This window comes from Oncorhynchus nerka, linkage group LG3, assembly GCF_034236695.1.
Source record: "Oncorhynchus nerka isolate Pitt River linkage group LG3, Oner_Uvic_2.0, whole genome shotgun sequence".
Classification (NCBI taxonomy): Eukaryota; Metazoa; Chordata; class Actinopteri; order Salmoniformes; family Salmonidae; genus Oncorhynchus; species Oncorhynchus nerka.
This window is the reverse complement of record NC_088398.1, coordinates 27,738,893-27,754,850: the sequence shown is the minus strand read 5'-3', so window position 1 is coordinate 27,754,850 and position 15,958 is coordinate 27,738,893. Positions and strand designations below refer to the sequence as shown.

Sequence of the window (15,958 nt, the reverse complement as noted above, 5' to 3'; positions counted from 1 at the left end):
ATTTTGATGTCTTATTTTAATTTACAATTATATACATTTTGCTTTCAATTGTTTGGTTTTTGATTTCAACATACATTACTTCACCCGTTCTCGAAAATACAATGTTTACATTGTCAACTTTATTTTTCATGTTCACGATTTATTTCATTTTGAATTCAATACACATGGTGTGAAATTGACCCCATTGATGTGGCAGCAGGCCTATAAAGTTGTGGCATGATTGTCATCGACATGAAAAGACTATGTTCAGACTGCACAGAATCATTGATGTGGCAATCACCATGCGTCACTAATAACTATGTTTTACGTGTTCAAGACCAGTGAGTCTGTGCCTTGTCTAAACTGATGCCTTCTAACATGCTGACACTCTTACCCTCTTCCTGTCCCAGGGGCTGGTCACTCAGCTGGGTCTCCAGTGACACCTGTTGGCCGCCGTCCACCACCTGCGTCTGGCCCAGTTCCAGCATGCCCTGCTGCTCCGAGCCCACCGTGGGAGGAGCCTCCTGCTGTAGGGTGCCGTCCTCCAGCTCCACCTGCAGGTCGTGGGTCACGGTGGTGCCATCCATGGGGTCGTCCAGCGGCGAGGGCTCCGGGTTCTGCTGTTGGTGGAGCTGCTGGGCCAACTCATACCTGGGAGGGGGAATGAGGAGGTGGATTCAGGTTGTTTACTACTTTGACCTACAAAACAAACAGAAATCAGCCATTTCTTATGGAAAGATTTGACATCTAGAGATTTAGAGTTGAGAAAGATTCGATTTCACACAAATTTCAGCAATGTAACAAAAACCAAATTGGGAGAGCGACGCAGTGCTAGCCACTTAGCAAGCCAGTATTAATGGTTTTCAGTTTTTACTTTTTCCACCTGGTCAGATCACATGACCTGAAACAACTCTGTGCCGGACAACACATGAGCATTACTAACCTGTGGGTCTTCATGTGCTTCCTGCAGTTGGGTGAGGACTTGAAGGTCTTCTGGCAGTAAGGGCACATGTAGGGCCGCATGTCGCTGTGAGTGGTCATATGGCGGCGCAGGCTGCCGCTGGTGGTGAACGTGGTGTCACAAATCAGGCACTTGTAGGCCTTGAGGCCCGAGTGGGTCCGGATGTGGGCCTTCAGCACCCCCGAGGAGGCAAAGCCCTTACTGCACTGGACACACTTGTACGGCCTCTCTCCCGTGTGAGACCTGATGGAAGATGACCGAACAATGTTAATATCATGAGACAGACCGTGCATTCAGAAAGTATTCAGACCCCAAGACTTTATACACATTTTATTATGCTACAGCCTTATTCTAAAATTGATTACAAAAAATGTGTATATATCCTCAATCTACATAATTTGGAAAGGAACACACCTGTCTATATAAGGTCCCACAGTTGACAGTGCATGTCAGAGCAAAAACCAAGCCATGAGGTCGAAAGGAATTGTCAGTAGACCTCCGAGACAGGATTGCGTCGTGGCACAGATCTGGGGAAGGGTACCAAAAAATGTCAGCAGCATTGAAGGTCCCCAAGAACACAGTGGCCTCCATCATCCTTAAATGGAAGAAGTTTGGAACCACTAAGATCTTCCTAGAGCTGGCCGCCCAGCCAAACTGAAAAGGGCCTTGGTCAGGGAGGTGACCAAGAACTTGATGGTCACTCTGACAGAACTCCAGAGTTCCTCTGTGGAGATGGGGGAACCTTCCAGAAGGACAACCATCTCTGCAGCACTCCACCAATCAGACTTTTATAGTAGAGTGGCCCAACAGAAGCCTCTCCTCAGTAGAAGGCACCTTAATAAGGACTCTCAGACCACGAGAAACAAGATTCTCTGGTCTGATGAAACCAAGATTATATTCATTGGAGTGAATGCCAAGCATCACGTCTGGAGGAAACCTGGCACCATACCTACAGTGAAGCATGGTGGTGGCACCATCATGCTGTGGGGATGTTTTTCAACGGCAGGGACTGGGAGACTAGTCGGGACCGAGGGAAAGATGAACAGAGCAAAGTACAGAGATGAAAACCTGCTCCAGAGCACTCAGGACCTCAGACTGGGGCGAAGGTTCGCCTTCCAACAGGACAACGACCCTAAGCCCACAACCAAGACAACACAGGAGGCTTCGGGACAAGTTTCAATGTACTTGAGTGGCCCAGCCAGAGCCCGGACTTGAACATCTCTGGAGACACCTGAAAATAGCTGTGCAGTGATGCTCTCCATCCAACCTGACAGAGCTTGAGAGGATCTGCAGAGAAGAATGGGAGAAACTCCCCAAATACAGGTGTGCCAAGCTTGTGGCGTCATACCCAAAAAGACTCAAGAAGACTCGAGGCTGTAATCGCTGCCAAAGGGGATTCAACAAAGTACTGAGTAAAGTGTGATATTATTTTTTTTTTTATACATTTGCAAAAATTACTGACAATGTTTTATACATTTTGCTTTGTCATTATGAAGTTTTGTGTGTAGATTGATGAGGGGGAAAAACAATTAAATCCATTTTAAAATAAGGCTGTAAGGTAACAAAATGTGGAGAAAGTCAAGGGGTCTGAATACTTTCCAAATGCACTGTATCATCACAAGAACAGAAAGGCCCTCACACTGAATATGCTCCCAAAGACCACCTTTACTGACAACGTTTTGATCCGCAAGAATCTCCCTCTGGTCATATCACAAACACTTTGCATATCAACCCTGGGTAGAGTAGAATGTTATGAATGTAATGTTATGACAGGTGATGTTATGACTGGGTGTGTTATGGTCTTAGTCAATGGCTCAAATTAGGGAGAATAAATAGTTCTATACATGTCAAGGGACTCGAACTTGCAAATCCAAAAAAAAAAAAACAGTAAGCATTATACGTTATGATTGGTGTATGCAGTCAATTCCCTCTGAGGAACACGTTTATCAGTATAATGTGACAGAGTTTTGACTTGGGCTCGGTCCTAGGTCTAAAGTAAACAGACAGGAGGGAATACAGAACATCAATCTCAGATAGGCTGAGCAGAGCAGCGAAGGCAACGTCGTTATTAAGGTTTTATATTATATTATATTAACATTAAGGTCAACTTTTGTTTCCTTGTTTATCGAGACTGTGACCTTTATTAAATAGGCTGTTACTTTTTTATTTTCCCCACAGTAGTGAAACGAAGAAACATTTCAGTAAAAGGAGAAGATTCGATGTGTCAGCCCAAAGGGCAAAACGACATCTTGAGAGAATCAATGAATATCGCTTGCCAATTACTCCTTGGAGCCCCAAACTTCAATCTCCCATTTTTCTCATCCTAAGAAAAAAACTCAGAAACTGAATGCAATACTCATTGTAGAGGGATTTTGTTCCTGTGGTAAATGGCGGGATGACATTTTCCAGATACATTTGCTAGTTAATGGACCTGTAATGACTTAGGCTACTGAAAACAAAAATAAGACCTATCCATCACTGTGACATTACACGTTATTCCTGACAACAACCTGGAGATTAAACCAGACAAAATAAAATGGCCTGTCACACATTTTAGTCATTTAGCAGACGCTCTTATCCAGAGCGACTTACAGGAGCAATTACTGTTGTGGTTACTGGCCCAACGCTCTTATCCACTAGGCTACCTGCCACCCCACATCTGAATATTTCTCTCCCCCTCTCTGTCCGTAAATCCCTTCAAATCGTTTCCCTCTGTACATGTTTTCCTCTCTAACTGGCCTGTCCTATCATAAACCAGGCCCACAGGGCATAGACAGTAGACATTAGCCAGACCTGGGTTCAAATTGTATTTGTTTTCTATACTTTAAATACACTACATGACCAAAAGTATGTGTACACCTGCTAGTTTAACATCTAATTGCAAAATTATTGCTGCCAAAACAGCCTCTACTCTTCTGGGAAGGCTTTCCACTAGATGTTGGAACATTGCTGCGGGGACTTGCTTCCATTAAGCCACCAGAGCATTAGTGAGCATTAGTGATGTTGGCCGATTAGGCCTGGCTCGCAGTCCGTGGTCCAATTCATCCCAAAGATGTTCGATGAGGTTGAGGTTAGGGCTCCGTGCAGGCCAGTCAAGTTATTCCACACTGATCTCGACAAACCATCTGTATGGACCTCGCTTTGTGCACAGGGTTATTGTCATGCAAAAACAGGAACGGGCCTTCCCCAAACTGTTGCCATAAAGTTGGAAGAGCAGAATCGTCTAAAATGTAATTGTATGCTGTAGCGTTAAGATTTCCCTTCAACGGAACTAAGGAGCCCAGACCATTATTCCTCCTCCACCAAACTTTACAGTTGGCACTATGCATTGGGGCAGGTAGCGTTCTCCTGGCATCCGCCAACCCAGATTTGTCCGTCGGACTGCCAGATTGTGAAGTGTGATTCATCACTCCAGAGAACGCGTTTCCACTTCTCCAATGGCGGCAAGCTTTACACCACTCCAGTCGATGCTCGGCCTTAGCATAGTAATCTTAGGCTTGTGTGCCACTGTGCGGCCATGGAAACCCATTTCATGAAGCTCCCGACTAACAATGATTGTGCTGACGTTGCTTCTAGAGGCAGTTTGAAACTTTGTAGTGAGTGTTGCAACCGAGGACAGACAATTTTTGATGCGGTATGCGCTTCAGCACTCCGTACTCACGTTCTGTGAGCTTGTATGGCCTACCACTTCGCGGCGCCGAGACATTTCCACTTCACAATAACCGCACTCACGGTTGACTGAGGCAGCTCTAGCAGGATAGAAATTTGACAAACTGACTTGTTGTAAAGGTGGCATTCTATGACGGTGCCACGTTGAAAGTCATGGGCAATGGGTGTGGCTGAATACACAAATTTGAAGGGGAATCCAAGTACTTTTGTATATACTACCGTTCAAAAGTTTGGGGTCACTTAGAAATGTCCTTGTTTTTGAAAGAAAAGCAAAGAAAATTGTCCATTAAAATAACGTCAAATTGATCAGAAAAACAGTGTAGATATTGTTAATTTTGTAAATGACTATTGTAGCTGGAAACTGCAGATTTTTTAAGGAATATCTACACACGCGTACAGAGGCCCATTATGAGCAACCATCACTCCTGTGTTCCAATGGCATGTTGTGTTAGCCAATCGAAGTTCATAATTTAAAAAAAGGCTAATTAATCATTAGAAAACACTTTTGCAATTATGTTAGCACAGCTGAAAACTGTTGTGCTGATTTAAAGAAGCAATAAAACTGGCCTTCTTTAGACTAGTTGAGTATCTGGAGTATCAGCATTTGTGGCCAGAAACAAATAACTTTATTCTGAAACTCGTCAGTGTATTCTTGTTTTGAGAAATGAAGGCTATTCCATGCGAGAAATTGCCAAGAAACTCATACAGCGCTGTGTACTACTCCCTTCACAGAAGAGCAAACTGTCTCTAACCAGAATAGAAAGAGGAGTGGGAAGCCCTGGTGCACAGTTTGAGAAACAGATGCCTTACAAGTCCTCAACTGGCAGCTTCATTAAATAGTACCCGCAAAACAACGTTAACCAGTGAAGATGCGACTCCAGGATGCTGGCGTTCTAGGCAGGGTTGCAAAGAAAAAGCCATATCTCAGACTGGCCAATAAAAATAAAGATTAAGAACACAGAAACTGGACAGAGGAAGACTGGGGGAAAAAGTGTTATGGACAGACTAATCTAAGTTTGAGGTGTTCAGATCACAAAGAACAACATTGGTGAGACGCATAAAAAAATGAAAAGTTGCTAGAGGAGTGCTTGATGTCATCTGTCAAGCATGGTGGAGGCAATGTGATGGTCTGGGGGTGCTTGGTTGAGGTAAAGTGGGAGATTTGTACCGGGTAAAATGGATCTTTAAGAAGGAAGGCTATCGCTCCATTTTGCATACCCTGTGGACGGCGCTTAATTGGAGTCAAATTCTTCCTACAACTGGGCAATGAACCAAAGCACAGCTCAAAACTATGCAAGAACTATTTATGGAAGAAGCAGTCATCTGGTATTCTGTCTATAATGGAATGGCCAGCACAGTCACCGGATCGCAACCCTATGGAGCTGTTGTGGGAGCAGATGGACCGTAGAAGTGCCCATCGAGCCAACCCAACTTGTGGGAGGTGCTTCAGGAAGCATGGGGTGAAATCTCTTCAGATTATCTCAACAAATTGACAACTAGAATGCCAAAGGTCTACAAGGCTGTAATTGCTCCAAATGGAGGACTCTTTGACAAAAACAAAGTTTGAAGGACACAATTATTATTTCAATTAAAAATAATTATTTATAACCTTGTCAACATCTTGACTAAATTTCCTATTCATTTTGCAACTTATGAACGGTAATGTATATACTGTACTTTAACTGCGCTTGATCAAGTTTGCCTAGCACTCTAGGCAGGCTCAATAAAACCCTCAAAGTATTTGAAAGAAAACAAATACTACTTGAACCCATGTGTCTGCCAGTGGCTCAAACCCTCTGCCATGTGCTGAGCCCTCCTCCCCCTGCCTCCTTGTCCATCCCCGGGCTCTGCTCAGCCCGGCTCATCCCTCTCGCATCAAATGAGGAGCTAATGCCCCTAAGCCACAGGGGTGGACTCTAACTCCACTGATAACGGCAGCTCAGCAGCTGTCTGACATGCTACAGCAGGCTTATCCCAGTGACAAGGTACAAGAGGATCTAAACTGAGGCGAAATATATAACTTCCTCTCACTACTATATATCCATGCACTGTATCAGAAATACATTCACTGGTATATGTCGGCTGCTTCAGAGAGGATGATATTTCTAAAGGAATACATGTGAATACAAACTGTGTGTGTGTGTGTGTGTGTACGTGAGTGCGTATAGAGGATAGCTGTACCTAACGTGCTGCTTGAGGTGGCTGGATTTCTTATAGGCCTTGTTACAGCAAGGACACTTGTATGGCCGATCATTGTCCACCATCTCCAGGTATGTCTGAAAGACCAGGCGAGGGTTCTGGGACTGGATGAGACCTGGGGAGGAGGGGACAATATGAACAAAGTGCGTGCGTATGTGTGTGCATGCGTGAATGTGAGGGAGCGAGCGAGCATGCATGCGTTACCGAGGTCCGTGATGAGTATGGGCTCTTGCAGGGGGATATCAGGCAGAGGTAGGTTGCTCTTGGACACCTTGGTTCTGTGGATTTTGCGTGGGAACTTGTGCTTCTTCTGCTGCAGGCTCTTGAAGTGGGAGGCGATGTGCGTTTTTCTGTGGCCCGACGTACGGAAGATCTTGTCACAGTGAGGGCACGGGAACGGACGCACACCTGACAACAAGAACATTCGCCTCAGTTAGCACGTAGAATGAAATAACAATAACGAGAACAAACTGCATCAGTTTTGAAATGGAAATGTATTCATGTCAGTTTAATCAAGAGACACACTAGAGAAAATACATACTTAAACAGTATCATGTTGAGTAGGCCGAAATCGATTTAAAGTACCAATGTCTCCTGAGAGATGACATAAAATCAAAAGAATCCTGTGGAACGCCAACGCCTAAAGTTTTCAGCAACTAGCCGAACTACTGTACTCTCATACTCGCTTTAAAGACCTTCACTTTTCTTTTTCAAGCGGCTATAGTACTGTTTGTCCATTTTGAGACGCCATAGCCAGTATACGATTCCTCCGAATAGTCAGAATTAATCTAAGATAGATTTCTAGAGTTGTCATTCATTTTTAAGTTTTTGCCGAAGAGATCTTAAATCGCTCAATTTTACATCTAACTAGAATGTTTGGTGCAGTATTTTCCTATATTTTTTTGTTGCATGAAAACGAGTCATCTCTTTGAATGACAATGACCAATGACCAATCACAGACAAAGGGGCGTAGACTCGCTTGACTCCAGCTGCCCGAACAACTGAAAAGAACTTCACCGAAGTCCAAAAATGTTGTCATAATACTACTCTGGAAAAAATTAAGAGACCACTGCAAAATGATCGGTTTCTCTGGTTTTATTATTTATACAGTTGATGTCAGAAGTTTACATACACTTAGGTAGTTTTTTCAACCACTCCACAAATTTCTTGTTAAACTATAGTTTTGGCAAGTCGGTTAAGGACATCTACTTTGCGCATGACACAAGTCATTTTTCCAACAATTGTTAACAGACAGTATTTCACTGTATCACAATTCCAGTGGGTCAGAAATGTACATACACTAAGTTGACTGTGCCTTTAAACAGCTGGGAAAATTCCAGAAAATTATGTATAGCTTTAGAAGCTTCTGATAGGCTAATTAACATAATTTGAGTCAATTGGAGGTGTACCTGTGGATGTACTTCAAGGCCTACCTTCAAACTCAGTGCCTCTTCACTTGACATCATGGGAAAATCAAAAGAAATCAGCCAAGACCTCCACAAGTCTGGTCCACAAGTCTGGTTCATCCTTGGGAGCAATTTCCAAACGCCTGAAGGTACCACGTTCATCTGTACAAACAATAGTAGTACGCAAAAATAAACACCATGGGACCACGCAGCCGTCATACCGCTCACGAAGGAGAAGCATTCTGTCTCCTAGAGATGAACGAACTTTGGTGCGAAAAGTGCAAATCCCAGAACAATAGCAAAGGAAAAGGTGAAGATGCAGGAGGAAACAGGTACAAAAGTATCTATATCCACAGTAAAACGAGTCCTATATTGACATAACCTGAAAGGCCACTCAACAAGGAAGAAGCCACTGCTCCAAATCCGCCATAAAAAAGACAGACTACGGTTTGCAACTGCACATTGGGACAAAGATCATACTTTTTGGAGAAATGTACTCTGGTCTGATGAAACAAAAATAGAACTGTTTGGCGATAATGACCATCGTTATGTTTGGAAGAAAAAGGGGGAGTGTTGCAAGCCGAAGAACACCATCCCAACCGTGAAGCACGGGGGTGGCAGCATCATGTTGTGAGGGTGCTTTACTGCAGGAGGGACTGGTGCACTTCACAAAATACATCGGGTCTTCCATTGGGTCTTCCAAATGGACAATGACCCCAAGCATACTTACAAAGTTGTGGCAAAATGGCTTGAGGACAACAAAGTCAAAGTATTGGAGTGGCCATCACAAAGCCCTTACCTCAATCCTATAGAAGATTTGTGGGCAGAACTGAAAAAGTGTGTGCAAGCAAGGAGGTCTACAAACCTGACTCAGTTACACCAGCTCTGTCAGGAGGAATGGGCCAAATTACACACAACTTATTGTGGGAAGCTTGTGGAAGACTACCCGAAACATTTGACCCAAGTTAAACAATTTAAAGGCAATGCTGCGAAATACCAATTGAGTGTATGTAAACTTCTGACCCACTGGGAATGTGATGAAATAAATGAAAGCTGAAATAAATCATTCTCTCTGCTATTATTCTGACATCTCACATTCTTAAATTTAAAGCGATTGATTTTTACAAGGATTAAATGTCAGGAATTGTGAAAAACTGATTTTAAATGTATTTGACTAAGGTGTATGTAAACTTCCAACTTCAACTGTAGGTAAGTGTTTGGGTAAAATGGAAATGTTTGTTTTATTCTATAAACTACTGACAACATTTCTCCAAATTCCAAATAAAAAATATTGTCATTTAGAGCATTATTTGCAGAAAATGACAACTAGTCAAAATAACAAAAAAGATGCAGTGTTGTCAGACCTCGAATAATGCAAAGAAAATAAAGTTCATAACCATTTTTATACAACACAATACTAACGTTTTAACTTAGGAAGAGTTCAGAAATCAATATTTGGTGGAATAAGCCTGATTTTCAATCACAGCTTTCACGCGTCTTGGAATGCTCTCCACCACCACCATCATTACGTTTGCTGACGACAACATTGCGGACAGCCTATAGGGAGGTCAGAGAACTGGCAGTGTGGTGCCAGGACAACATCGTCTCCCTCAACGTGAGCAAGTCAAAGGAGCTGATCATGGATTACAGGAAAAGGCGGGCCGAACAGGCCCCCATTAACATCGACAGGGCTGTAGTGGAGCGGGTCGAGAGTTTCAAGTTCCTTGGTGTCCACATCACCAACGAACTATCATGGTCCAAACACACCAAGACAGTCGTGAAGAGGGCACGACTAAACCTATTCCCCCTCAGCAGACTGAACAGATTTGGCATGGGTCCACAGATCCTCAAAAAGTTATACAGCTGCACCATCGAGAGCATCCTGACCAGTTGCATCACCTCCTGGTATGGCAACTGCTCGGCATCTGACCGCAAGGCGCTACAGAGGGTAGTGCGTACAGCCCAGTATATCACTGGGGCCAAGCTTCCTGCCATCCAGGACCTATAAACTAGGCGGTGTCAGAGGAAGGCCCAAAAAATTGTCAAAGACTCCAGTCACCTAAGTCAAAGACTGTTTTCTCTGCTACTTCACGGCAAACGGAACCGGAGCGCTAAGTAAGTCTAGGAACAAAAGGCTCCTTAACAGCTTCTACCCCCAAACCATAAGACTGCTGAACAATTAATTAAATAGCCACCCGGACTATTTACATTGACACCCCCCCCCCCCCCTTCCCATCCATTTGTTTTGTACACTTCTGCTACTCGCTGTTCATTATCTATGTATAGTCACTTCACCCCTACCAACATGTACAAATAACCTCAACTAACCTGTACCCCCGCACACTGACTCGGTACCGGTGCCCCTGTATATAGCCTTGTTATTGTTATTTTATTGTATTACTTTGTATTATTTTTTACTTTAGTTTATTTGGTAAATATTTTCTTAACTCTTCTTGAACTGCACTATTGGTTAAGGGCTTGTAAGTAAGCATTTCACGGTAAGGTTGTATTCGGAACATGAGACAAATAAAGTTTGATTTGATCCCTGTATCTTTGTAGTGACTGGGTGTATTGATACACCATCCAACATGTAATTAATAACTTCACCATGCTCAAAGGGTTTTACCCATTGACCAATATGTGCCCTTCTTTGCAAGGCATTGAAAAACGTCCCTGGTCTTTGTGGTTGAATCTTTGATATTCACTGCTCGAATACGAGGAGGGCTGTTGCGGTGACCGTATTACCGGTGGTCACGAGTCATGAAGGCAGTCAAATTCCACATAACCGTTTAGTCACGATAATTAGGCTCCTCCAAGCTCTGATGATGCTGATAGTAACCTACCAAACTTGCTAACTGACTGGTACTCAGCACTCTATTGTCCCTCTAAATCACTCTGACATCAATGCAAATGTAATCGAAAATCTAATCAAACACTTCATGAGAGCCCATGAGCCCATGTTGATCAACATTTCTATAGGCTATGCAATTGCGTGAGAAAACAGAGTGATGGCCTCTACTAAATAGAGGAGGATCCCATCAGCTTTATATAGACTAGTTCTACTATATTTTTTCACAACTTTCCTAATATTAACACATATTATGCACAATGCTTATCTTTACAACAGGAGTATAGCCTACCTGGCTGGCATGAAAATGAACCAAATGTGTATCTATGAATACAATCAAAATGGTTGAGTTCAAATCTCAGTTGGTGCTAATATCACACCATAATGACAACGCCATAATAATCACTCACCTGTATGTAGGCGCATGTGGACCTTCCTGCTGCCCGACGTGGAGAAGCACTTCATGCAGCACTGGCACTCGAAGGCCTTGACGCCTGTGTGTGTCTTCATGTGGGCAGTGAGGGTGCTCTTGACGGCAAAGGCGCGGAAGCACTGCTTGCACTTGAAGGGCTTCTCGTGTGTGTGGATGCGGACGTGGCGCACCAGGTCGCTGGGCTTCTTGAACTCCTTGCTGCAGTAAGGGCAGCTGTGCCACCGCACGCCGTTCTCCTCCCTGATGGAGCCTATGGGGAAGGGGGAAAGAGGTGACATGGGTTGTGTTCATTAAGCACCAAATGGAAGAAAGACAGACTGAAACAGGGAGAGACTACCTTGGACCTGGCCAATAACAAACATTCATTTTAGTGTTAGGTTTCAAAACGTTTTGTTATAGTGTGCCCTAATGGATACGACACTGGTCCCACATGAGGCGAGCAGGCACAGAGCCGAGACTAAATACACTTAAATTCCATCAATTCTGGGGATCAATTGAAACTCCCAATATATAGTGCATTTGGAAAGTATTCAGACCCCTGGACTTTTTCCACATTTTGTTATGTTACAGCCTTATTCAAATATGATTTAAATTGTTGGAACCCTATAATGCCAAAGCAAAAAAAAATCTTTGCAAATTTATTTAAAAAATTAAAACTGAAATATCACATTTACTTAAGTAATCAGACCCTTTACCCACTACTTTGTAGAAGTACCTTTGGCAGCAATTACAGCCTTGAGGCTTCCTGGGTATGACGCTAAAGGTTTGGCACACCTGTATTTGGGGAGCTTCTCCCATTCTTCTCTGCAGATCCTCTCAAGCTCTGTCAGGTTGGATGGGGAGAGTTGCTGCACAGCTATTTTCAGGTCTCTCCAGATATGTTTGATCGGGTTCAAGTCCGGCTGGACCACTCAAGGACATTCAGACAATTGTCCTGAAGCCACTCCTGCTTTGTCTTGGCTGTGTGCTTAGGGTCGTTGTCCTGTTGGAAGGTGAACCTTCACCCCAGTCTGAGGTCCTGAGCGCTCTGGAGCAGGCTTCTATCAAGGATCTCTCTGTATTTTGCACCGTTCATTTTCCCCTCTGCCCTGACTAGAACCTTTCATCTTTCCTTCGATCCCGCAGGGATGGTTTCAGGTTTCCTTCAGACCTGATGCTTGGCATTCAGGCCAAAGAGTTCAATCTTGGTTTCATCAGACCAGAGAATCTTGTTTAGCGTGGTCTGAGAGTCCTTTAGGAGCCTTTTGACAAACTAAGTGGCCTGTCATTTGCCTTTTAATGAGGAATGGCTTCCGTCTGGTCACTCTAACATAAAGGCCTGATTGGTGGAGTGCTGCAGAGATGGTTGTCCTTCTGGAAGGTTCTCCCATCTCCACAGAGGAACTCTGTCAGAGTGACCATACGGTTCGCTCTAGGAAGAGTTTTGGTGGTTCTAAACTTCTTCCATTTAAGAATGATGGAGGCCACTGTGTTCTTGGGGACCTTGAATGCTGCAGACATTTTTTGGTAGACCTTCCCCAGATCTGTGCCTCGACACAATGCTGTCTTTATGGACAATTCCTTCTGCCTCATGGCTTGGTTTTTGCTCTGACCTGCACTGTCAACAGTGGGACCTTGTATAGACAGGTGAGTCACTTTTCAAATCATGTCCAATCAATTGAATTTACCACAGGTGGACTCCAATCAAGTTGTAGAAACATCTCAAGGATGATCAATGGAAACAGGATGCACCCGAGCTCAATTTCGAGTCCACTAGCAAAGGGACTGAATACATTTACAAAGACTTTTAAAAACCTTTTTTCGCTTTGTCATTATGGGGTATTGTGTGTAGATTGACAAGGAAAAACATTTATTGAACCCATTTTAGAATAAGGCTGTAACGTCACAAAATGTGGTAAAAGGGAAGGTGGTCTGAATACTTTCCGAATGCACTATATGCAATATACCTGTTTATTGTCAATGGACATTTCACGCGCTAGTAAACTGATGGGAGTTGAAACGGAACGGAGAGACGGTGACATACACAAGCACACATGGACATTATTTGGGGTATACCCTACCTGGCATCTGTACAGGTTTTTTGAAGATACTTTTCTTCTCCTTCTTGGCGGTTTTGTCCTGGCCTGGTAACTTCTTACTGTCAGGTAGAGCCCCCTCAGCGGCATGGCTCTGAGTCTGTCTGGCCGCTCCATTGGTCTGGGACTGAACCACGCTCAACCCACTGTTCTCCAGGGCTTGCTGTGTGGGTGTGGGTTCAGGGGTGACAGGGTTTAACAAAAAACTGTGACTAATACTATGAATTAGTACATTTTTTTTCCCATCCACATGATTGGATAATACTGTGCTGTATGCCTCGATCACATTATTAGAGCTAGGCTACATGACGCTAGGGATTAACACCGGTAACCAGGATCCCGGGACTATCCTGGGCCCACTCTTCACATTTCTCCAAAAAAGGGAAATTACAACTTTTTACCCCAATGTCGCACTAATGCAATTCCACAGAATACACAACATGCGCCGCAGCAGATTTGCAAGAAATAAAATATCACATTATCCAAACAGGTTGTCGCAAAGAAGCCTTAAGCCTAGTGTATTTACTTCACTGCCAGACTGCACACAAGACCCCAATGAAGTTCTCATCAGAAGCAAACTGAAAATTCGATCCCGGTCCAACCCAAGCCTTGTCTGACATTTAAAGTGAGCCAGAAACTGATTCCCATTCAAAACCAGGTTTAAAACCAAGATATGGTCACTATGCCAGGGTTCTCACAAAACAAGATTGTCGCTGTGCCACTATTTAAAGAATTCACAGCAAGTGAAACTGATATTTTGTAACGACACAGTAACTTTGATTGCCAATGACATTGTTGTGAATTGCGAAATCATGTTCCTCAATTAATTCAGCGCATTTCAGCAGTAGGCCTAGGCTATCTGGACACAGAGCACACACAGAGTGCACCCCGAGACCGTCTATAGCGTTGTCGAATAACACCAACTTTGTAATCGCCATCAAACAAAAGTAAATTGAGCAAAATTGCTAAGCTTCCTAGATAACCTCCAACGAATGACAGGAGATATTCTATTTGGCTAAATCTAGTTGATGATTATACAGATCGCAGATCAGCTCAGGAATAACGGGGAGATGGAGAGAGCAAATTGTTTAAATATCAAGGTGTTATATTTTATCTATGTTTAAAAATGTAAATATCCATATCTACCGTAATTGCTGGACTATTAAGTGCACCTGAATATAAACCGCACCCACTGAATTATTAAAATATATGTATTTTGTACATAAATAAGCCACACATGTCTATAAGCCGCAGGTGCCTACCGGTACATTGAAACAAATTAACTTTACACATCCTTTAAACGAAACACGGCTTGTAACAAAAATAAATAGGCTTTAACGAAACACGGCTTGTAACAAAAATAAATAGGCTTTAACGAAACACGGCTTGTAACAAAAATAAATAGGCTTTAACGAAACACGGCTTGTAACAAAAATAAATAGGCTTTAACGAAACACGGCTTGTAACAAAAATTAAACAGTAGCCTACCGAGAAAGTCAATGGTCACTATCTTCCTCCTCCTGTGCACTGAAACCACTGAAGTCATCTCCTTCGGTGTCGCAGTTGAATAGCCTCAGAATTGCTTCATCCGATGTTGGATCGCTGCCCTCTTTTTTTTAACCTTTATTTAACTAGGCAAGTCAGTTAAGAACAAATTCTTATTTTCAATGACGGCCTAGTAACAATGGGTTAACTGCCTGTTCAGGGGCAGAACGACAGATTTGTACCTAGCCTTGGCTTGGCTCTATATAAAGGCAATAGATAAGTATATTAGTCGATTTAGGCTACATTATTGCATGCTAAATGTTTCTGGTCAGTGAACGAATAAACGAGCTACCAGCCAGAGATCAATTAACCACATATAAAGACAGATTCAGTGGGGGGGGGGGGGGGGAAATCACATTGATTGACTATGAGACAAGTCACAGACTTTTTGAAGGGAGTAAGACAGGCTACTACGCGAGTGAAGAGAAAAATCCACTTGCATAACATTCAAAACGTTCTGATCAGCTAATATAATGAGCAAACTAGTATAAAGATGATCATTAGCACACACCTCAATTGAGATCCAGTGAGAGAGAAAATCCCCAACGCTTGCCTCAAAGCAGTGCTGAAATTATCATCTAGGTGACCACACACACACACACACACACACACACACACACACACACGACTATTGCTTTAAATGAGCATAAAGGTTTGGATATGACTTTGGGAGTTTCAGTCCAAGCAAGAATTTGATACATGCCTTCAATTGCATTAGCCTACTTTAATCTAATATTTTCATAATTCAGTTGATCATAATTAACTTCTTGGTGACAGGGGGGCAGTATTGAGTAGCTTGGATAAATAAGGTGCCCAGAGTAAACTGCCTGCTATTCTGTCCCA

General features: G+C 43.2%; 1 protein-coding gene across 1 annotated transcript in view; it reads right to left on the bottom strand.

The window, feature by feature from the left end:
* LOC115114267 (zinc finger protein 236-like) overlaps positions 1-15,958 on the bottom strand; it is an 86,748-nt gene that overhangs the window by 46,198 nt on the left and 24,592 nt on the right. The window contains exons 9-14 of the mRNA XM_065010894.1: positions 13,556-13,733; positions 11,473-11,745; positions 7,013-7,216; positions 6,791-6,923; positions 923-1,183; positions 374-630 (exon numbers count right to left, since the gene is read on the bottom strand). Of these exons, the coding sequence (XP_064866966.1) occupies positions 374-630; positions 923-1,183; positions 6,791-6,923; positions 7,013-7,216; positions 11,473-11,745; positions 13,556-13,733 (1,306 nt within the window). The remainder of the gene's footprint in view (positions 1-373; positions 631-922; positions 1,184-6,790; positions 6,924-7,012; positions 7,217-11,472; positions 11,746-13,555; positions 13,734-15,958) is intronic.